Source organism: Petromyzon marinus, chromosome 26, assembly GCF_048934315.1.
Source record: "Petromyzon marinus isolate PM22_M1 ecotype Great Lakes invasive population chromosome 26, UKy_Petmar_22M1.pri1.0, whole genome shotgun sequence".
NCBI lineage: Eukaryota > Metazoa > Chordata > Hyperoartia > Petromyzontiformes > Petromyzontidae > Petromyzon > Petromyzon marinus.
The window spans coordinates 4,481,614-4,505,297 of record NC_133692.1 but is presented as its reverse complement, the minus strand read 5'-3'; the positions used below and the strand labels follow the sequence as shown (position 1 = coordinate 4,505,297).

The 23,684-nt window shown below is 53.5% G+C and overlaps 1 protein-coding gene across 8 annotated transcripts in view; it reads left to right on the top strand.

Annotated features, from left to right (window-relative positions):
- Positions 1 to 6,264, top strand: part of LOC116946199 (RNA binding protein fox-1 homolog 1-like) — a 191,884-nt gene extending 185,620 nt beyond the window's left edge. For 3 of the 8 annotated variants that reach the window (XM_076069888.1, XM_032961167.2, XM_032961165.2), the window contains exon 12: positions 4,293 to 4,475. In XM_076069888.1, the coding sequence (XP_075926003.1) occupies positions 4,293 to 4,373 (81 nt within the window). In that variant the 3' untranslated portion in view covers positions 4,374 to 4,475. The other 5 variants (XM_032961166.2, XM_032961168.2, XM_032961170.2 and 2 more) reach the window with 3 other exon arrangements.
- The last annotated feature ends 17,420 nt before the right edge of the window (positions 6,265 to 23,684 follow it).

The window sequence follows — 23,684 nt, the reverse complement described above, 5'->3', positions numbered from 1 at the left end:
CCCAGAATTGGCCCGCTGACCTCGTCTGTAGAACCTAAGCAGGAATTTGAGCCTGCATAGCGATGTTTGGATGAGCGACCGAGATGGATAGCAGGCGTTATAGGATGTGGAGTTACGTTGTCGGCAGCAGAGAGCAGGGCAGCGGGATTTATTATGCTGTACTTCTATACCTCCACACCTTCAACAACAACCCGCACTCATCAAAATGATGAGTATTGTCCAATCACTTGCTTGGGGGAAGAGGCTGCCATTACTCTTGTCGGGAGCTGGTCCGGTACCGCCTGTGCAACTAGAATACATGTGGTTCGTCTGGTGGTCCGGCTCCAGCTATTGCCACCCACAAAGGGGTGGGAAAATCCTCTACTCAGGGCAGGATATTATCTGAATAAAATAATGATGGAGAGCTGTAAGTGTAGCGGTGAGGTGCGGGAGACCTCTCCAATAAGCCTGGCTAACAGACGACGTGTTCCTGCAGCCAACTAAGAAATCGCGGCAGTCCCCGATCTCACCATCCGCAACAGCACGGTTGGCTATGTACGGTGCAAAAGAAGTCCAACGTACACACACACATTGCATCCGACGCACCGAAAATCTGGAGGAGTACAGCAGCCTCCGCTCGCAGGTTCGGAGAGCCTTGCCGCTCCGCAAGGACGAGTGGTGGCCACGAGTCCTTGCCGCTCCGCAAGGACGAGTGGTGGCCACGAGTTCCCGAGGAGATGGAAACCGCCCCAGCTGCCCAGCGATAACAAAATCACACTGTGTGATATCTTTAAAAAAAAAGTAACTTTCAGTGCCACCGCGATGACTTCCCCTTCAGGGCAAGAAAGGCGATACGATCTCAAAGGCCCGAACTCTGATCTGACAGTCGACTCCGTTAACTCGTACCACCTGGGTCTGGCCTGTAACCTCCTGAGAGTAGCGGACCTTTGCCTAATCACCTGACCTCGAGGTGCTCCTCGCCTTGTGCAAGTGCTGCTATTAGCGTTGTCGTCTGCGTTATGATTGTATGAGTGCGGTTGCTTGAGTGTTTTTTTGTGTGTGCGTGATGAGTTTGAACCGGTCTTGGGCCTCCCCTAGGTCGATTTAGTCTCAAATGAGTACCTGGAGCGGTGTTTAAACCTCGCCAGTGGGGAGACAAAGGCGGCCGGGAGTAGTTCTGGGCACCCACTCCCCTCGTGTGTCGTGCCAATCTTAATAAGTGCTCGCTAACAGCACTTGCCCCAAAAGCCTGTTAAGGCTATATGGGGGATCTTTGTCTGACGAGTGGTGAGTACATGTATAAATCAGCTGTGTATGTATGTGTCTCATGAGTGAGTGTGTGTGAGTGCATGTATGTGTGTGTGTGTTTGTGCGAGTGTGCGAGCGTGTGAGCGATGAGTTCGCGTGTGAGTGCATGTATGTGCGAGTGTGTGAGCGTGTGAGCAATGAGTTCGTGTGTGAGTGCATGTATGTGTGTGTATGTGCGAGTGTGTGAGCTATGCGTTCGTGTGTGAGTGCATGTATGTGTGTGTATGTGCAAGTGTGTGTGTGCGTGTGAGCGATGAGTTCGTGTGTTAGTGCATGTATGTGTGTATGTGCGAGTGTGTGTGCGTGTGAGCGATGAGTTCGTGTGTTAGTGCATGTTTGTGTGTGTTTGTGCGAGTGTGTGTGTGTGCGCGCGCTCGGCGCTGTGAGTGAGCATCTGTGTATGCAGTGAATTGATGGCGAGTGGTGGCGTAGTGGTCAGCTCATTGCGCTGAACACGTTCGATTCCCGTTCGCAGCCACAATCAATTAACCGATCCTGTGATCTTTCCTAGGTCGACTCAGCTTTAAATGAGTACCTGGCGCTGTTTGCATATAAACATCGCCGGGAGTGATTCGGGCCACACCATCTCCTCGTGGTGTTGCCTCAATGGCCTTCATAGGCGCTCGCTAACAGCACTTGCCCCGATAATCTATGGAGCCTATACGGAGGTGGGGTCTTTGCCTTTGTATCGCGCTCGCAACCGCCCGTGGCCGTGCCGCGGAGCCGCGAGCCCCCTAATTGGGCTCCGCGTGCCCGCGAGAATCGCGCATCGCTCCCGGCACTCGGAGCTCGTCTCCATCATCCCGATTCCGTCATGGCGCCTCACGTCCACTGCGAGAGGCGGGGGGGGGGGGGGATTGGGGGTGGGGGAGATCGGCGGGGGGCGGGGGGGTGGCGTGAGCCCCCCCCTAACCCCCCCACCACGTTGCCCATCCACTCTCTAACCGCCCGCTCCACCCCCATCCACCCAACGCAAGGCCACGGACGCGCGATCCCACGAAGAGGCAACATCACCCCTGGATCATCTATTACCGTAGTACCCCCCCCCCCACCCCCACCCGACTGCGAGACGCTCAGCAAAAATGAGACGCACCCGAATCTTTGGGGAAGGTCCCCTACGTGTCGATGAAGATGTCCACATCTGGTAGCGTGCACTCAGCGCCCTGGAGGATCAGCAGACACCCATGCATCGGATGACTTTTGCTGTTTAATAAAAGAAACTGTGCAGGGGGGGGGGGGGGAAGAGCTGCCTCTTATTATCCGGAGAATACGGTAATTGCTTACGATTGTCCATGGCCCACTGCGTTGCATCTAAGCATCAATCAAATAAAAGAGTCCCCCGCTGTCGAATACAGCGGCTATGTAATGTAGCCGCTCTATTGATGTAATGTTATGTGCTTCCAGTTAACAAGAAAACTCAACGCAGTCGTCAATAACATCGCGGCCTTAAAAGGAAATATATAGTTGGCGACGTTTCGGGCAATGGCCCTTCTTTATGGAACCTAGAGTCTTGTTAAATGTTCTTGTACACCAATGTGCATTCAATTAGTCAATAATTAATTAAGAATATCATCATCATAACACACTAATTAATTCTGCACGTTATTTGTTTTGTTAATGCACTGCTGGTTGAAGGCCTCTCCTTGCCGTGTGGGTCGTGAAGAGGGTGGAGAGGGGATTGTGTGGCCATACTTCACCCACGCTGATTGGTTCTGAACTACTTGAATATCGTGCGGGATTAGCAGATGAGTGGGGCAGGGGGGGTCTAACCAGCATGGAACGTTGGATCAACGTTCGGCCATCGTTGTTCCTACGGTTCAAACCACGTGTTAACGTTCGCCCAAACGTTGACACGTTGACTGTGTATGAGCAGTAAGATGTGTGCTCTGCGGGCTAGTGGTGGAGTGGGCGTGGCTATGTTAAACTTGGCGGGGCTGAACAAGTATAGATGGTTCAGCTGGGGGTGGGATGAGGTGGGTGGGGTGTGGATGGGGTGTGGATGGGGTGTGGATGAGGTGTGGATGGGGTGTGGATGGGGTGTGGATGGGGTGTGGATGGGGTGTGGATGGGGTGCGGATGGGGTGCGGATGGGGTGCGGATGGGGTGCGGATGTGGGTGGGGTGCGGTGATGTAGCGGTTAACGCGCTGCGCTACGAACCCGGCGGCCCGAGTTCGATTCCCGCTCACGGCCAACACCGGTGACTATTATCTGAAACGGTCGTGGGCCTCCCCCTAGGTCGACTCAACCTCAAATGAGTACCTAGCGAGGTGAGTAAACATCGCCACTTGGGAGGCAAAGGCGGCCGGGCGTGATGTTGGCCACCCACCTCCTCGTGCGTCGTATCAACCTTTTTTTATAGGTGCTCGCTAACGGCACTTGCCCCAACAGTCTTTTCAGGCTATACGGGGCATATTTGTCTTGTGTGCGAGTGTGTATGTGGGGATGACCCGATGGGGCTGCTGTGCCTCAAGTGTTGAGGTAGGGTGGAGTAGGTGGGTGAGGTGGAGTGGGGTAGCTGGGGTGGGGCTGCCAGCTGATTAAAGTGTCCTTGTTGAGCCTCCCAGAAACACCGACACAGCCCCGAGCTGACCAGCGCCTCCCCGGGAGTCCTTGAGCTGGGCCAAGAGCGTCCTCTGGGCCACGGCGCGGCTTAATTAGGGCTCGGGAATTTGAACGCGAGTGCCATTTGAGTGTTAAAGAAAGGGGGGGGGGGAAATATAATGATATAAGTCCGTTGTTTGGTGTTGCCAAGTGTTCTTCCTCACGTGTGTGTGTCTGTGTGTGGGCGTGTGTGTCTGTGTCTCTGCGTGCGCATGTGTGTACGCGTGTGGACCTGTGTCTGTTGGGCGTGCGTGCGTGTGTGTTCGCGTGGACGTCTGGTTTCTGCCTGTACACGCGCGTGTGTGTGTGCGCGTGTGTGTGTGTGCGCGTCTCTCAGTGTTCCGCCTGTGTGTGCGCGCGCACGTGTTCGTGTGTCTGCCTGTGCGCGTGTGTTTCAGGCCAGTCTGTACAGGGGTGGATACAGCCGCTTCACCCCCTACTGAAAACATGTAACCTTCCTCTCGAAAAGAGCTCCAATGGCTAGGCGCACAAGTTGAAGCCATGCACACGAAACCTGCTTCGGGACCCGCTTCTCTCTACCCCCCGCCCCCTCTCCCCCCGCCCCCTTTCTCCCCCCGCCCCCCCCCTCCTCGTCTTCCACAGAACTCTGCGTCGGAGCTGATTCACGCGAGAAACTCCTCTGCCAGAAGGTTTCTTGTCAGCGGCCACATCGCCCCGTGAAAAAATAAAAACAATACTCACGAGAGGAAAAAAAACACACAAAACAAACCCGAGCATCGCGAGAGAATGTGTCCAGCCTTATCCACTGCTAATCTATGTAGCAACAAAAAACAAATGTGGGGCATTTTGTGTGTGTGTGTGTGCGCGTGTCTGTCTCTCTGTCTCTCTCTACCCGTGACCACACGCGCGGGCCACCGCGACTCGTTGTGAGACCCGAGAGAGAAGACGTGACGATGACCCCTCCCCCCCTACCCCCATCTGCCCTCTGCTTTACTCGCGCACCGACACGGCACGACACGGCACGAGATGGCACCACGCGCCAACACGGCACGGCACGGCACGACACGGCACGGGATTGCACCACGCGCCAACACGGCACGACACGGGACGGGATGGCACCACGCGCCAACACGGCACGGCACGACACGGCACGGGATTGCACCACGCGCCAACACGGCACGACACGGGACGGGATGGCACCACGCGCCAACACGACACGGCACGACACGGCACGGCACGACGCGCCAACACGGCACGACACGACGCGCCAACACGGCACGACGCGCCAACAGGGCACGACACGACACGGCGCGCCAACACGACACGGCACGACGCCACCCAAGTTGACTCTCGAGACATTTTCCTTCGGAAGAAGAAACAAACAAGTTCAGTTCCAGTTCTTCCCCTTAACTCTCGTTGCGTCCGTCCGTCCGTCCTTTGATTCCTTCCTTTATTTCTTTTATACCTCAATGCGTTTTTATTATTTTTGTAAAAAAGTTAAACGAAATGAAATGACTTAAATTAATCTATTGTATCATACAGTATTCTATTTAGACGTGACGATAGTCTTCTGTACAGTATGGGTTCGTCTCCCCCCCCCCCCACCGCCACTGCCGAGGTTCGAGGCGCGGTCCACGAGCCGAGATTAGCGCGCGTGTCTTCTAACGTGTAGAGTAATGATGATGACGACTCTAGGACATTCACCACACACCTTCTTTACCTGGAGTCGGGGACGGGGGGTGGGGCCTGTCTCCCGCCCCCCACCACCACCACCACCACCACAACACCCCCCCCCCCCCCACCTGTTTCATCCGTGAGTGAACCACCACCACGTGAGTCGTCGTGGTGTTGGTGGTTGTGGTTGTGGTGGTCGTTGTGGAATCAACCCCCATAACTAGTATGAAGCAATGGAAATATAAAGAAGGAAAATAATAAGATGTTGATTGCCCTCCCCCCTCTCCATCCCCCGCGCCTCTCACATTGAATAAATTAACGATTGTGCTTCCACACAAACACACGCAGCAACAACAACAACCCGTAGCGATTAGACAATTCTTAGAAGGCTGTAGGCTGTACATTATCGTTCAGTGTTTGGTGTGGTTCTCTCCCTCTCTCTACCCGAAGTGTGTCATTTAATTTTATCGATGCAATTGCATTAAACACTTATTTGGGGTGTTTTTTTTTACATTGTAAAACTGTGGTTCCAGAAACACCCCACCCCCATATCCCATCCCCCCGTAAAATAATACAAAAAATCGCGTGCGGCGGCGAAAAAGCCGGAGCTTGGGGTAGTTGTCATTGGTTACAATTGCTGTGTGTTTTGGCAGCTAACGCCAGACGTATGTTTATACTGTACATGTACAAATGCACAGATACAAAAAAAAAGGATTCAATAAAAGCCCAACGTTCTCACAGACGTCCTCATGCCACGCCTCCGCGTGCCGGCTCGCCCGGCCGGTCAACCACTCACTCGTCCTTGCCGCTGCTGCCCCTGCTGAGCAGATCCCATTGGCTGCCCCTGCTGCTACCGCCGCCCCTGCTGCTACCCCCTCTGACTGCCCCTGCCGCTGCTGTCCCCGTGACTGCTGCTGCCCCCCCTCCCCCTCTGACTGCCTCTACTGCGGTTGTCCCTGTGGCTGCCCCTGCTGATGCTGCTGCCTCTGCTGCTGCCCCCTCTGACTGCCCCTGCCGCTGCTGTCCCTGCTGATGCCCCATCTTGACTGCCCCTTCTGCTGCCCCTTCTTGACTGCCCCTGCTGCTGTCCCTGCTGCTGCCCCCTGTAACTGCCCCTGCTGCTGCTGTCCATGTGACTGCCCCTACTGATGCCCCTGCCGCTGCCCCTCTGACTGTCCCTGCTGCTGCTATCCCTGTGACTGTCTCTGTTGCTGCTCTTGCCCCCGCTGCTGCTCCCAACTGCCTTACTGCCCCCTGGCTCCTGCAAAGGATGAAAAGAGAAAGCTTCCCCGTCCATCCTTGTGTGCGTGTTGAACTTCTTTCGCACCGAACGTAGCCAAGCGCACTAATCGGAGATGCGGGGGAAGGACAACAAACCGAACGCAACAATGAATGAGTTTTTTCAATATTAGATCTAAAAGTGCGGTAGCTCCAGTGGCTTCCGAGTATAGGAAGGGAGAATATCTTAGCCTCGAATAGACTGTTGGGGCAAGTCCTTGTTGGCGAGCGCCTATGAAGAAGGCCGGAACGTCACACCTAAGGGATTTGTTGCTGTCAGCACCACGCCAAACCGGCCACCTTTGTCTCCCCAGTGCTCGTGGTTTTTTTTTTTACACACCACCACCAGGTACCCGTAATTTGAAGCTGAGTCGCCCTAGGTGTGGGCCCATAATCCATTCAGGTATTCGTCACCGGTGTTTCCATTGAGCGCGAATCGAACTGTAACGACGCAGACAAAGATCCCCCGTATAGCCTTAACGTATTGTAGGGACAAGTGCTGTTAGCGAGTACCTATGAAGGCCGGGACGGTACACGAGGGGAGTGGGTGGTCAGCACCACGCCCGACCGCCTTTGTCTTCCCAGTGGCTATGTTTACACATCACACCAGGTACTCATTTGAGGCTGAGTCGAGGTAGGGGAGGCCCAGGACCGGTTCAGATGATCGTCACTGGAGACGGCCGTGAGCGGGAATCGAACTCGGGTCGCCGGGTTCGTAATGCAGCGGCGATGAACGCTCCCTGCCAGCGAGCGGGAATCGAACTGCACAACCGTGCAACACACGTACTCACTCACTGCCCCTGCAACTGGTCCTACTGCTGCCATTGTGACTGCAGCAGTCACAATGGCAGCAGTAGGACCAGGAGTTCCGTCCCGTTTTTTGCGAGGTCACTATAGCGCTGCTGTGCCTTTTTACTTCACATACTTAATTTTTATTTTACCAAACATCATTCTGATTGCGCTATTCGTGTCGCAGTGTGAAAGTCTCGCAGAAGCAATTCATCACCCCGTGCTAAAAAAAAACGACCCGCCGAAGTGGGCATTACAGAACTACTGCCAACATCCTCTTCAAGTGACCTTCTCAAAACGTCACGCTGCATCTATCCCACTCGCCCGAATGACAAGAGAAGAAATTCTCATTCGCGTGGCATTCAAACTGATTTAAAAAAATTACATTCTCGGACCTGGAATTGTAGCCAAAACTACGCGGTGAAGGCGGTGCGGCAGAACCCAAGTTTTGCTCTACTTCACTTCTATGATCCCACGATGTATGCTCGCTTACCACATTCGCCAAGCCCATCACTGACCAGGGATGCTGGCGCACTGTCAAATGAACCCGCACATGGTTACCCCGCGCCGCTCGGGGAGGTGGTCAACATCAAGCGGAGGATTTATATAAGAGCCCGGCCACGTACAAAATCACATCGGGTCAATGATGAGCGTGTGACGACTCAATTTTCCGTGGAATAGTTTACGAGCCACCCCAACAACGCCCCACCCTCCCTCCCCCTACCCAACCAACCGGACCTCTACCCTCAACAGCAGGGAGGTGGGTGGGTGGGAAATATTTTACGGAATTCAGCACCGGAGCTGAAATTATGCTCTATGCTTCATTCACTCTGCACGCAGATGTGTCAATGCGGTGTGGTTTGATTGCATCATGGGGGGGGGGTGGGTTGGGGAGAGGAAGGGGTAGGGGAGATTGACCAGACGGCCGTGAAACAACACATGTCCAAGTGCATCGCAAGCCTTGGGAATCAACCAGTAATCGATCGGCACAACGGCGCATCCACGTCGCCCCCATCATCATCACCATCATCGCCGCAGCCCGTGGTGACGCGTAGCGCGAGAACGCCGTGAGCAGCCATGCGGCCTCGACTCAAGCCCGAGGAGCCGTCAGGCGCACCGTCACCCTCGCGTGTTCACTCGGACGTGGCGCGATCCCGCTCATGTCGTGACATCCACGACCTGGGGCGCTCTGCTCCTTCAACGATTTTCTTGCCCCCCAACCACCACCCCATCTCCCCACCCCCCCCCCGCCGCTCCCAGTCTCCTCTTTCTTCTCTGTCTTTCCTCTGTCGCCTCCTCTCTCGCTCTCATCTTTCCCGCACTCTCTCTCTCTCTCTCTCGCTGTTCCCCGTGTCTCCTTCTCTCCTCTCTCTCTCTCTCTTCCACCCCCATCTCTCTCTTTCTCTCACTCTCTCCTCATTTCGTCGTTCTCATTCCGTGCGCGGCCCGGGTAAGCGATGGGATTCACGCAATGTCGCCGAGTTGTGTTTTGGGTTCGTTTGGTGAGAGTGGCATTAATGCGAGCGTGCTGTGTGCATTCAGGTTACACAGCGCGTCGGGGGGGCTGGGGGAGGGGTGTGGGGTTATGGCCCTTGGATATGGCTCTAGACCCCCGCTCCCCCCCCCACCCCCAATTTCTCACACCCCCCCCCCCAACACAACTGCCACGGTGGCGAAATGTCAACTCCCTTGCCTGGTATACAGGCGAAATGTCAACTCCCTTGCCTGGTATACAGGCGAAATGTCAACTCCCTTGCCTGGTATACAGGAAGTCGTAGGTTCGATTCCGACCCTGTCGCCCGCCTGTTTATCTGGAGTCTGCATGTTCTCCCCGTGGTCGCGTGGATTTTTCTCCGGGTCCTGCGGGTTTTCCTTCCACATTTTAGATCAACGTCACGCGCTTAGAGTGTTTGGCTGCGAGAAATATCCACACGATGAACGACTTCGTTGAGTTATCATTTGTGAGAGCCAGGTCGCTTTTGAAGAAGAAATATTATAGCTCAGCGGGACTTCACCTGGTAAAAATAAAAAATAAAATAGTTTACTAATTAGTTTAAACTGAAATGTGGCATGAGAGCGGTAGCGATGCTGTGGGGAATTCGTTTATTCTGTTACAGTCGCTCCTCTGTCTTTCACGACACCATCAGACTCACCACGATCACGATACCATCACACTATCACCAACACCAAAGACAAGGATCCCCTGTATAGCCTTAACAGACTATTGGGGCAGGTGCTGTTAACGAACACCTGTAAAGGCCGGCAAGGTACATGAGGGGGTGGGTGGCCAGCACAATGCCTGGCCGCCTTTGTCTCCCCAGTGGCGATGTTCACAACACACCGCCATAGGTACACAATTGAGGCTGAGTCGACCTCGGGGAGGCCCAGGACGGGTTTAGATAATCGTCACCGGTGTTGGCCGTGCGCGGGAATCATACTCGGGTCTCCAGGTTCGTAGCGCAGCGCGCAAGCAACTACACTACCGCTCCCCATACTGTCACCACCATCACACTTACCACGGTCATTACATCATCACACTATCCTCACCATCACACTCACCACCGTCATTAAATCATCACAGTATCCTCATCATCACACTCACCACGGTCATTACATCATCACACTATCCTCACCATCACACTCACCACGGTCATTACATCATCACACTATCCCGACCATCACACCCACTATACCATCACGATCTAAACACGATCGTACTTTCTCTACCATCATTCTCCCCCCATCATCATCACCACCATTCCCACTCAAACATCCCACTGCCTGTACCATCGCTATCTTAAACGCCATCACGCTCACCAGTTCATCACACCCCCACGCTATTGCTCTCACTGTATCATCACGTGCGGTACATTGTCCAACATCACATCCATCGTTAACCACCACGTCCACTCAAAACCACACTCCCGACATCAGCAAACTTTCCCAATAATGACACGGAACCTCTTGCCAGCGGTGGGCAAGCCGTGGATCGCGATACGTGCGTGGGATCCACTCAAGTTTTTGCTGTGGTTCTCAGGACACATCAACAACGGCGATTCTCGTTTACGCCTGATGCCAAGTCAAAATCCCCGACTTAAGAATTCGTAAGCTTACAACAACAAAAAATTACTTCTACCAATAGACGGCGCTCGTTCTTGGTATGTCGATACAGCGCTATATCCCACGGTGCTTCTCAACCCTATTCATCCACGGCACGCGCTTACGAGTCTCCTCGATCTTCGCGTTCACGCTGTTTAACCCACCACGGCTTGAGTGACAGGCGGAGATGAGAGGCCCGGGGGTGGGGGCTGACGGCTGTCTTTTGCCGTGCTGCGCATGCGCGACGAATGGAGAGGGGTGGGTGGAGAAGGTGTGGGGGGGGGTGGGGGATCGGCCACTGAGCGGCACGGAGGAGATGCTTTCCTTTCATGTGATTCCCCAAAAATCCGCAGCAAAACCTGGGTGTGACTTGGCACAGCGGTTGTAACAGCGCTAAAGGCGTGCGGGGTAATTGTTGGCTCGTGTCTTGCTGGAGTCGCCCGCGAGATGCACAAAGTGAGATCCACCAGGATGGAACATCACGTTGCTTGGGATGGATTGGCCACCACTGGCTCCGACAAACCATAATCACTCGACCGCAGGCAATGGATTTCGCTGCATCTGCAAACTTCTGCTGCCCGCCACGTAGCCCTCCGCATGAGCTTATAGCATTCGCCATGCACGGTAGTCATATGTTCAAAGCTCCATCCACAAGGCTCAACACCCTGCTTAGTGTTTGAGATCGGACACGAGATCGGGAGGGGTTTCCGGATGATGTCGCGGTCACAGACCCATGTAGAGGGGCAGAGTCTAGGGCACGCACAGAGAGGGTGCTGTGGTCATAGCACTGTGCGTGGGTTTTTTGTTGTTGCATAGAAGCCCAATGAATGCATTCACGATACGGGCAGCATCACTCTACCCATCGGCAACACCTGATCATCACCATTCATTATCAGTATCACCATAAGCCATGATCTTTCCACTGCTGTACGAAGGCCTGCACAAGCTGTCGCCTTCTCTCACGGATGCGGGATGCAAGAAATGCATTTCGCTCCAGCACACGAGCTCATTTCATCGCTCCATCTCCTTCCCGTTGAATGTCACGTCGATTCTAAATGTGGAGGGAAAACACGGAGGACCCGGAGAAAAATGTATGCGACCACGTGGAAAGAGACACACACAAACTCCAAATATACAGGCATCAGGGTCGAGTTCGAAGCCACGACCTCCTGCATACCAGACAAGGGAGTTAACATCTGGCCACCGCGGCGTCCCATCACACTCCCATCACCATCACATCTCGCCATCCCCACACTCCCAACATACACATACACACTTCTAGCGTCCCCCCACATTCCCCCACTAAGCCCCCCCCCCCTCCAACTCCAACTCCCCCCTCCGCTCCACCCCGCTCCGTGGGTCGCCCTCTCTCTTCGCACGCGATTTGCGATTCGTGGGCTTCCGTGCCGCAGTGTGCCTCGAGGCTAACGGAGCCAAACGACGGCCACTTTCTCCGACCCAGCGCCGAGCGTGTGACCTTTAGTGCGGCGCGCCACGAAGAGGAAGGAGGTGGGGTGGGGGGCACGTGGAGGAGGCGCGATTCTACGGGTGTGGGGTTAGGGGGTGCGAGGGGCGGCAGGCGGGGGGGAATTGATGTAACGTGTGTGTGTGTGTGTTGGACTTCTTTCGCACCTTACACAGCCAACCGTGCTAATCATGGGTCCGGGAGAAGGACGACCAATTGGACACTAAAAGCATCCGTAACATGCTAGGCAAGTAGTAGTTAGCGAGATGCCATCTACCTCGCCTAGGATGCAAGAGGTCGTGGGTTGGATCCCCGACCCTGACGCCTGTATATTTGGAGGTTGCGTGTCTCTCTCCATGTGGTCGCGTGGATTTTTGTCCGGGTCGTCCGGTTTTTCCTTCCACTTTTAAAAGCATCCTTGAAGAGTCTTAGGCTGCTTGAAATGTCCACGTGATGAGCCACTCCCTTGAGCTATCATTTATGGCCGGGCCGCTTAAAAAAAAAAGCTACATAGCTCAGTGGGCCTTACCTGGTCAAATAAAATAAAAAGTTGAAATTGTTTAATTGAACGAGAGAGGTTCGGGAGTGTGGGTCATGGGTTGGGGAAATGCTTAATTTCAGCTGGAACATTCTGGAAGAAAGCTGCTCTGGAAGGTGATTCGGTTCGACACCCAGCCATATCCATCTCGCTCCTATTTGGAGCTTAATGAAGCTCATAACCCTGCTCATAGGAGAATAGGGTAGATAAAGCATACATTCACAATACTAACAGCAGGATTAATATGGATAGGCGTACCTTGTACTGAAGTAGTAGTCGTAGTTAGTGCCTTACGCCGTTAATTGTTACTCTCCAGGCCAATAATCAGCAATTCCGGAAAATCGAGTGGGAAATAAATATCTGGGTTAGGTGTATGGTGAACGTGAATGGGCCATGGTAAGATTATTATCTGCAGGGGTCGCGGTGAACGGTAGAAGAAGAAGAAGAAGCAGTACCCTGTCCTGTATTATGAGGGATTGGGCTCGTGACATGACGGGGAATGTTCGGGATAAGAGTGGTATCAGTGTTGGGGTTTACATGAGGGTGTTGGTTCTTCACTGATTTTAAGATTGGGGGGCCGCTCTCGCCGATAAGACGGCAGGAGCGTGTTGCACCGCCACACACGTGACGCCATCCAGTTTGACACAGACGTGTGCTGTGTTTTGTCGGAGGCCACGCGCCAAGGGCCGCCACCAGGGGGCCCTCCAGTGGCCCGCGGGCCTTGCAAATGAAAAACGCTGCATTAGAGGGTTGGTGTGAAGGTTATTGGAGGGTTGGTGTGAAGGTTATTAGAGGGTTGGTGTGAAGGTTATTAGAGGGTTGGTGTGAAGGTTATTAAAGGGTTGGTGTGAAGGTTATTAGATGGTTGGTGTGAAGGTTATTAGAGGGTTGGTGTGAAGGTTATTAAAGGGTTGGTGTGAAGGTTATTAGAGGGTTGGTGTGAAGGTTATTAGAGGGTTGGTGTGAAGGTTATTAGAGGGTTGGTGTGAAGGTTATTAGAGGGTTGGTGTGAAGGTTATTAAAGGGTTGGTGTGAAGGTTATTAGAGGGTTGGTGTGAAGGTTATTAGAGGGTTGGTGTGAAGGTTATTAAAGGGTTGGTGTGAAGGTTATTAGAGGGTTGGTGTGAAGGTTATTAGAGGGTTGGTGTGAAGGTTATTAGAGGGTTGGTGTGAAGGTTATTAGAGGGTTGGTGTGAAGGTTATTAAAGGGTTGGTGTGAAGGTTATTAGAGGGTTGGTGTGAAGGTTATTAGAGGGTTGGTGTGAAGGTTATTAGAGGGTTGGTGTGAAGGTTATTAGAGGGTTGGTGTGAAGGTTATTAGAGGGTTTGTGTGAAGGTTATTAGAGGGTTGGTGTGAAGGTTATTAGAGGGTTGGTGTGAAGGTTATTAGAGGGTTGGTGTGAAGGTTATTAGAGGGTTGGTGTGAAGGTTAGGGGTCAGGCTAGGTCCGGAAAGGGGTTGAAAGTAAGCTTAAGTGTCGGGTTGAAAAGAGATGCCACGGGTAAGGCTGTGGATAACGTGTTGATAAGTCTATGGATAACGTGTTGATAAGGCTATGGATAACATGTTGATAAGTCTATGGATAACGTGTCGATAAGTCTATGGATAACGTGATGATGATAATAAGAGTTAGGATACGATTAGCAGTAACGCGGTGGAGTGAATCTCGAGTGAATGTTAGGAGTGGAGGTTTAGGGTTAAGATTCGGAGATTGTGATGCATGTTAAAGGGGTGGTCGTGATCAGGTCCATCGGAACGCGCCAGATCTCGAAAGCGAAACGGGCCTTTAAGAGCCTTTGATGGGTCGCCACAATTGCACACCGGTTGGACAACAGCAGAGGACAGTGCAGCGGCAGGAAGATCCGTTGTAGTTACTGTACGGTACTTATATGGCTCCCCTCCCGCAAGCCCTGTGTTCTCCGCCGTCACCGACCTGCGCTGACCAGCGTCATGAAGTATGGTAAGGTAAACTAAACTTTGTTTTAAGTATATTTCACTAGGTGAAGCCCACTGAGCTATGTAGCTCTCCTCTTCCAGAAGCGACCTGACCACGAATAACAGCTCACCGAAGTGGCTTATCACGATGTGGACATTTGCAGCGGCCAAATCATCGAAACGCCCGTCGAGTCTAAATGTGGAGGGGAAAAACCGCGACCACGGTGAGAACATGTAAACTAAATATACACAGCAGGCATCAGGGTCGGGATCGAAACCCACGAACTCCTGTATACCAGACAAGGGAGTTAACATCTCATAGGCACCGTGGCGCCGCGTAATGTGGGAAGGTCCTCGTCCGGCAAGTGGATTAACAGAAGTGCTGCTATCCTCGGGACACGTTAGGGCTCGGGTTAGACTCGCGTTGAGGGTGAATGTCAAGGTGCGGGACTCCAGAGGGAATCCCGGCGGAGTTGTTCCCGATGCGGGTTGAATTGTCCCCGTTTCGCTCGAGCGGCGCTCGAACAGAAATGCCAAATGAAGTAATCACGAAGATGGGGGTGGGGGGGGAGGGGAGTAGCATCCCCTCTCGTACGCGCGGCGCGATGGTGCATCATGAAGGGGTCGGCAGCATGCGGCTCATTAACGACCGCTTCGTGACCGCTATTTATTAAGGACCGCCGTCTCCTGTTCACCCACAGTGCATTGCGGCTCTTGAAATATTTAGGGGGGGGAGGGGTTGTTGTTATTTGTTATTGTTGACCGAATTCGAAAACAAAAATAAATTTGGATAATCTTCTTATTCCAGTTGTCCACCGCCACTGGGCGTAATGGATGCGACCAGTTCTGGGCTGCCTGTGGATGGCACTGCCATCCACACGCGTGGCTTGGCGCTGCTGGCATGGGCCCCGATGCTAGGAATGTCATGCCCCCCCCCACCTCACCGCTTCGTAGCCCGGCAGCACCTGGGCCCCCTCAACTCGAGGCGTGGGGAGGGGGGGGACACTGGGGAGCTATGCAATTGCACCAGCCTGCACACTCGATAGCCACACTGCTGATCGAGAGCCCATCGTCGTACATAACACGAAAGACATTCGTCAATAACACTGTAACATTAAAGGGAAATGTATATGTAATATTAGGCGACGTTTCGGCCGAAGGCCCCTTCGTAGCATGTAAAATTAAGTTCTGCATAGGCGTGCGCAGAGACCCAAAGACTTGCAAGCGATTCGTGTCTACGTAGCGTGGTTAGTAGCAGCATGCGGCCCTGGTGCCAGGCGTACAATGATGGCAGGGCCGTACCCTGTCTCATTTCCTCACTCCTCTTGCTAGCCCGGGCGCCTGGTCCCCTTAAACAAGCAAGGGCCGAGGTGCAGTTGCACCGCCTGCGCACTTGATAGCTGCCGTCAACGGCTGGCAGGGCCGGACGGCCGAGAGGGCACGATAAGTTCGGAATGCCCCTGAATTCAATGCGGTTCATGTTTATCGAACTCAGCGTTGTTCGCTAATGTTCAGAGGGGGGCACTTTCGTTGATGAGACATCGTCAGTGCGAGGGCCCTCACGCATATGTCACCGTTGGGGGTTTGACAGCGGCACGGCAACGATGGGGAGGGGGGGGGGTGTTGTCACTCATTGTAGATTGCCGGCGGTCGCACATCAGAGGCCGCCAGTAGCCCTCGGGCATTGCAATGAAGACCACTGCTCTAACTACTACTGCAACAGACAGGCCGCCCTGCCTGCTGCATCATCAGTCGTTGTGTGCACAGCGAGACAGTGTATATGCGATGGAGTTCCAACGCACCGTGCGTAACCAAGCGTGCTCGTCGGAGGTGCGGAATGCGTGGGGAGGCAGGGCCTGTGTTGACAAATTCGCAGCAATTGACACATTCCTGCGTAATAATTGAACTATTACGCGTGAATGCTGAAAGTCATCATCGTCATTATAATTGTTATCGTGTCTATTATTACGGTATTATTGTGCACTCCGGCGTACGTTAATTAGGTATCAGTAACAGAACGGAGGATCGGCGGTACAATCTGGGTGCTTGTTAAGATTAATTGAAAAATTACCAGCGTCTTTTCGAACGCATGCGCACACACACACTATGATATCGCCGGCGCCCAAGTGAGCATCCACAAAGCAAATGGCGTAATTGTCAAATTATACTTTTGATTAGGAATCTGTAATTAACTCTGGCTGCAAGATAATGAAATGCAGAATGAGGAGGAGGAGGTGGTGGTGGTGGGGTTGGTTGGGGGAGGGGTTATCTCTCTCGCTCGCTCGCTCGCTGTCTCTTGATGGCGCGGGTCTTTGTGTTGATCGCGTGCACCGGGCAGTGCCGGATGATCCTAGTAGCAAAAGTAGCTACATATGTATCTACTACATATGTAGTAGCATTATATGTAGTAGCTACGGGCCCCGCACTTTCAAGGGCCCCGCTATCAATCCCGGTTCAGTGATTCTGCACTTGCTCTATTACTGTAGTACTATACCGCCTTCAACTTTTATGAACGACTGGGTGTTTAAGGTTAGCGATTTGTCGTATTATCTGGCTGTATAGTAAATGAAAAAATAGAATAACTTTACTATGTAAGTAAAAAATTTGTGTTTTAATATGTATGTGTTTTTTTTTGTTAATTTAGGAGCCCTTTATAACATATGCTACAGGCCCCGCATTGTCTTAATCCGTCATTGGCACCGGGAGTCGTCAACTGCATTCAATGGGCGAACTCTCGCTGTTGTGAACGCCATCGTGAAACGCAGAGCGCAGATCCGAGACGTGCCACCTTCGTGGGACAAGATGGAATTACTATAACTCCTGCACATCGGTGAAAAGTACTGTACGTTTGTTTATAGCTCATCGGATTCCTCCAGTATGAATGCATATTGTGATTCTGCAATGTTTTGAAATTCTGAATTGAAACGATTACATTGTTTAATTTTAATTATTAAACTGAAAAAAAAAATTCGTAAGAATCAAAGCGCCTATGGTCGAACGTAAACGGAACCCCAGATGAATTCACTCAACTCGCACCGCGCTCGATCGCCCCCGGGGCTGATGGATGGAGAGGGGGGCGGGGGGGGCGGGGGGGCGGGGGGTGGGGGTGGTCCTGGCTCAAACAAAAACGCGGAGAATGCAGAATCCAAACATCCATAGCAGCAGTAGCAGCAGCACGTGTGTTCACACAACACACAGTTCAACTCCGTACATTCACACAACACAGTTCAGCTCCACATTGTCCGAGGTATTGGGCTAATTGAGTGGTGTGTATTTTTTCTTTATAATAAAACAACAACATAAAACTCGGATGAAATTAAACGCACGCGTACGTGAGTCGAATCGCGAATGGTTCACGCGTGAAGGTGCACGTGAACGCCGTTCACTTCGCCGACATCCTTCTTCCCGATGTCGCGCGTGACGCCAGCAGCCAAGGTGGGTGCGGCAGGAGATCGATGCCAATGTCGAGATTCTGCTGCCGGCCACGGCGAGAGGGCTTCGAAGGAGAGAGTGTGAGAAAGTTCGTGCAATGTTCCCGTTACTCCTTCGCAGCGAATTTTGGCTCGGCCATCGACGAGCGAAGGCGGCGGTCGCCTTCAGATGCGCACCTGGGGCCGTCTGGAACGCCCCTCCCTTCCGATATTAGGAAGCCACTGTGTACTTTTAAATCTACATTAAAGACTCCTTTTTTTTAGAACCGCCTTTCGTGGTGAGTTTGTTGTCCTTCCCCCGCACCTCCGATTAGCGCAGTTGGCTACGTGCGGTGGAAACGAAGTTCAACATACGCACATACTAAGAACGCAGACTACAGTGGTTTACTTCAAGGTCCAGCTCGCCCCTCTACTCAGCGAAGGCTCTGGCTAACATTGAATTAGGGGGGGGCGGGGGGGGCATAGTTTGTTGGTCTTGTCTATTTGTAAATCTGTTTGTCCGTCTGTCTGCGTGTCCGCCTGTCTCTCCATCTGTGTGTGTGCGTATCCACCCATCTGCCCGTCTACCTGTCTGTGTATCCACAAGTCTGCCTGTTTATCTGACCATCTGTTTGGCCATCTGCCCGCCTCTAAATGTGTCTGCCTGTCTGTCTATCGATAAACCCTACTGCCTTATGATCAGTCTGTCTGTACGTCTGTCCGTCCGCCTGTCTGGCTGCGTGTCTGCCTTAGGAAGCGCTCTCGTCGTCGTTGCTGTAGTGTTCGGTTCATGGCGCCTCGCGCATAATCGATGCTAAACGCATTCCAGGAGACACGTTTTATAACACAGCTGAAAATCAATGACAGCGCCCATAATTTAATATTGCCTAACGCCCGCGATCGATGCTTTCATCAGGTAAATTATTAAGTGCACGAGAAATGATTACATAATGGCTCTAATTACAACAAGCCTTGGCGACAAGGCACCGACGGACGAAAACAAATCGTCCCCGCGTCCTCGTGTTCCTTGATGTCTCCTACTCCTCCCCGTGTCTCCCCGTGTTCCCTGATGTCTCCTACCCCTCCCCGTGTCTCCCCGTGGCCCCTGATGTCCCCCACTCCTCCCCGTGTCTCCCCGTGTCCCCTGTCTCCCACTCCAGCCCCGTGTCTCCCCGTGTCTCTTCCCTTTCTCTTCGGTGTCTCCACAGCTCGCCCCAGGTATCTCCCCCTGCCCCCATTTGGCTTCCCGTGTCTCCCTACGTCTCCCGGTGTCTCGCAGTATCCCCTCATAGCCCCCCCCACCTCGCCCGTCCCTTCTCAAACCCGGGCGCCCTGCTCTCCCGCCCCCTCTGGTTGTAATCGAACCCAGGCCTCTAACCCGAAACCAATTGGTGATGTAACTATAGGGAGAAAAATGAGCCGTCCGTAGCCATTAACATTCTGCCACAGTCGATGAGAACCCACATCGAACGGGCCACAAATAATTATACAGGTGCCATCGAGGTCAAATTCACTGGCCGTGTCACGCACTGCTGCTGCTGTTGCTGATGATGGTGGTGGAGGAGGAGGTGGTGGTTGGGGTGGACGTGGTGATTGTAGTGGAGGAGGAGGTGGTGGTTGTAGTGAAGGTGGAGGAGGTGGTGCTGGGGGTGGTGAAAGGGGTGATGAAAGGGGTGGTGGTGCTGCTGGTGGTGGTCACCTTGGTGACTCAGTCTGCACATCACAACTCTTTGGCCCGTATCGCGTTCAGGTTGAAGTTCTCACTGTGAGCTTGGGAGTGAGTGGTGGTGGTGGGGGTGTGATGGTCGGGATCATCAGGGACATCGCTGAACGCCACGGGGTGGTTCATGATTGCGTGCACCGGGGGGGGGGGTGGGAAGGGGGGTGAGGGCACGCGGCCATACGCGGCTCCCCTTGGACCGCGAATTCATCCCCGCGTGGCCGTGCGGCCCGGGGTGAGCGGCAGTCGAGGGATCCGGGGCCGCTTCAAATTTAATTCGCAGGCGCTGCCCCCCCCCCAACCTCCCCTTAATTGCGAGCTTCGCTTGCTTGGGGGAATATTTCGAGGTGGGCGGGCGGGGGGGGGGATTGGTGGGTTTGCGGGGGTGGTGGTGGGGGGTGGTGGGAGGGGGATCGGCGTTGGCGTTGGGGTCCTGGTGGGTCACCGTGCGGGTGCCCCGCGGCGACCCTCGCTGCGTCGTGACCCCGTGCACCCCTCCCGGGGTCACGCCGGGATGCCGCCCCGCCCGGGGATGAAGCGCGGGGAGAGGCATCGATCGGTGTGCGTGACCTTTCGGCTCCGCGATTTTTCTACCCCCAAAACAACGATTCTGCGAAGGGTTTGAGGTGGGGATGGGGGTGGGGGGGGGAGGTGGAGGAGGGGGGGGGGGTGCCACGTAACGCGCCGGTCGATGCTCGCTCGAGTCGCCGCTGTTGATCCGGATCCGCGAGCGGCGCTCACTGCGCCGCTCCCGCCGAGGTCCGATCCATGTTGGCGCCGCAAGTGGCGAGACGTTCACTACTTGGCCTGCTTTTGATTTGAAGCTTTCGTGACTGCAGGAATCCAACCTCTTTGGTTCTTTCGGTAAAGTCACGTAGGTATAAAAATGAAACAAAATAAATCACGACGTTTCAGGCGCAACACCAGCGTCCGTCGTCAGGTGGGAAAGCGATGGTCTGCTGCTGAGGCAGACCATGTGCATTGCACCAACACATATATCTGAGCCTGCCTCAGCAGCAGAACATGCTTTCCCACCTGACGACGGACGCTTGTGTTGCGCCCGAAACGTCGTGATTTATTTTGTTTTATTTTTATACCTACGTGACTTTACCGAAAGAACCAAAGAGTATGCTTCGCCCGGTGTACAGGTGGTCGTGCATTCGTTCCGGAGCATGAACGCCTGCTCGATATTCGGAGCATAATGCCTCTCTCTCTCTTTCCGTGGTTGTGTGGATTTTCTCCGGTTTTTCCCTCCACATTTAGAATCAACATCACGCGTTTAGAGTATTTGGCTGCTGTAAATTTCTAACGTGATAAGCCACTTCGTTGAGCAATCATTTGTGGCCAAGTCACTTCTGAAAAACAGCTAAACAGCTCAGTTGGCCTTATCTAGTAAAATAAAAACAAACGTTCAGTTGAAATGTTTTTAGCATGGTGATGGTAGTGTGATGAAGGTGGGATTGTGGTGATGATGGGAGTGTGATGGTGATAGTAGTGTCGTGAAGGTGGGATTGTGGTGATGATGGCAGTGTGATGGTGATGGTAGTGTGGTAGAGGTAGGATTGTGGTGATGATAGGGGTGTGATGGCGATGGTAGTGTGGTCGAGGTTGGATTGTGGTGATGATAGGGGTGTGATGGTGATGGTAGTGTGGTCGAGGTGGGAGTGTGATGGTAGGGGTTGGAGTCTGATGGTAATGAGAGTGTGGTCGAGTTGGGAGTGTGATGGCGGTGGTTGGAGTGTGATGGTGATGGTAGTGTGGTGGAGGTAGGATTGTGGTTATGATAGGGGTGTGATGGCGATGGTAGTGTGGTCGAGGTGGGATTGTGATGATGGTGGTGGTGAGAGTGTGATGGTGATGGTAGTGTGGTCGAGGTGGGATTGTGATGGTGGTGGTGGGAGTGTGATGGTGATGGTATTGTGGTCGAGGTAGGAGTGTGATGGCGGTGGTGGGAGTGTGATGGTGATGGTAGTGTGGTCGAGGTGGGATTGTGATGATGGTGGTGGTGAGAGTGTGATGGTGATGGTATTGTGGTCGAGGTAGGAGAACGATGGCGGTGGGATTACGCTGATGATGGGAGTAGTAGTTATAGTAAATGTGGCGTTTTGTTTTGTTATTACTACGAGAAACCCGCACGTCGTTTTGACCGTGACCGTCCGTCCCCGTCCGTCACATCCATCCGTCGTCCCTTCCTCCAGCCAGCCAGCAAACCACAACAACACAAATGTAGCAGAGGATGGTTACTCTGCACCGGGTTGGAGCGGTGGCGCAGCGGTTAGCGTACAGCGAAATACGAATCCGCCAGCCAACCCCCCGATTTCGACTGACTCCCGTTCACGGCTGGAATCAGAATATTTATTAATACCGGAGGAATCCGATGCGCTATGAAGCTCTTTTTTCACAGATGTCCAGTGGACTAACATACCGACCTCCCGTGAAGCCAGATGTGAAAACCCGGTCCAGCAATCTCCTCTACCCTCATCCGCCGACCCACGCCCGCCTCTCACCGCACCCTGCGCCAACACGCGCTGACCACCGCGGTGAAGTATGGTTTAAAAATAAAAAAACACACCCACCACCCACATGGTGTCGTGGAGGTCTTCATCCATCAGTGGATTGTACACGGGCTGGTCGCTGGGGTAAAGTGTGGGTACTCCCAGTAGCGTTACGAGTTGCCCCCCCCCCACCCCCCCCCCCACCCCCTGGACAATCACCATGAGATATGTTTGCAACAACAGTGTAAAAGAACAACAATTGTTTAAAACGCGGTTCTAAATTAAAAAAAAAATGTCAGTTAATAAAAAATGCTTTCAGTGACGTTCCGCGCTTTATTTTACTTCAATTCGAGCAGCAGTCACGTTACGGCGTCCGCACATTGCGCAGAATCAAACATCGGGGCCCCACGTGACCGATTGCCGCATCCCCCGAGCTGATGATGTCGCCACGACGCCACTGATGCTCCCGCCTCTTTGTTCACTGCGTGGAAAGAGTAGGCCAAGATGCCCCCTGGGCTCGAGGAGCAGCCTCAAGAGCTCCCTTGCGCCAGCAGCGGCGTGCGCAAGACGTTGCAGGGGCTGCGCCTTGGCCGTCGTTCGATTCGTACTGTTCCGGGGAGCGGAGCGGTGGCGCAGTGGTTGGCGCACTGCGCCCGTCAGCGCCGGTCCATTCCCACGTCAAAGCGAAACAAAAGCACGATTATATTGGCATCGGTCAGGCACGCGGTCCGGGTTGGTGTGGTCAGCATCGCGCCCGGCCGCCTTTGTTTCCTTAAGTGCCGCCCCCCCCCCCCCCACTTCCATCGGCTCTGACGTGAGCTATAACGAACGGAGGGATTCAGTCCTCGATTGAGAAGCCGAGTCGAGGCGAGCAGGATATCCGGAATAGGTTCACTCACCACTTGACATTGATGTTATCCTGCCGACAGCGCATCGATCGAACCACTGCGCCACCGCTCTCTGCGAGCGCGCACACACGCGCCCCCCCCCCCCCCCCCACCATGTAGCCATGAACAAGGATGTTGGGGCGAGTGTTGTTAGCGAGCACCTATTAAGGCCGGCACGGCACACGTTACGGTGGGGGGTGGCTAGCACCACGCCCGAACGTGCTTCATCTCTCATTCACTATTTACACGCGGCGCGAGGATATTCATTGTAAGGCTAAGTCGACCTACCAGAGGTCCAGGACTGCGTCAAATATTGCCCACTTAAGTCGTGAGCTGGAATTTAACTCGTGTCAGTGCCACCGCTCTCCACCTATTCTTCCACAGGCAGAAACCACCATCGTTTTACCAATCATCACAACCGCAATTGTCATATTCTTTGGGTCTTTCGGTTAAGTCACGTAGATAGGTTCAAAGAAAATAACAAAATAACAAAAAAAACTAGGACGTTTCGATCGCAATGCAAGCGGTCGTCATCTTTTCGTGA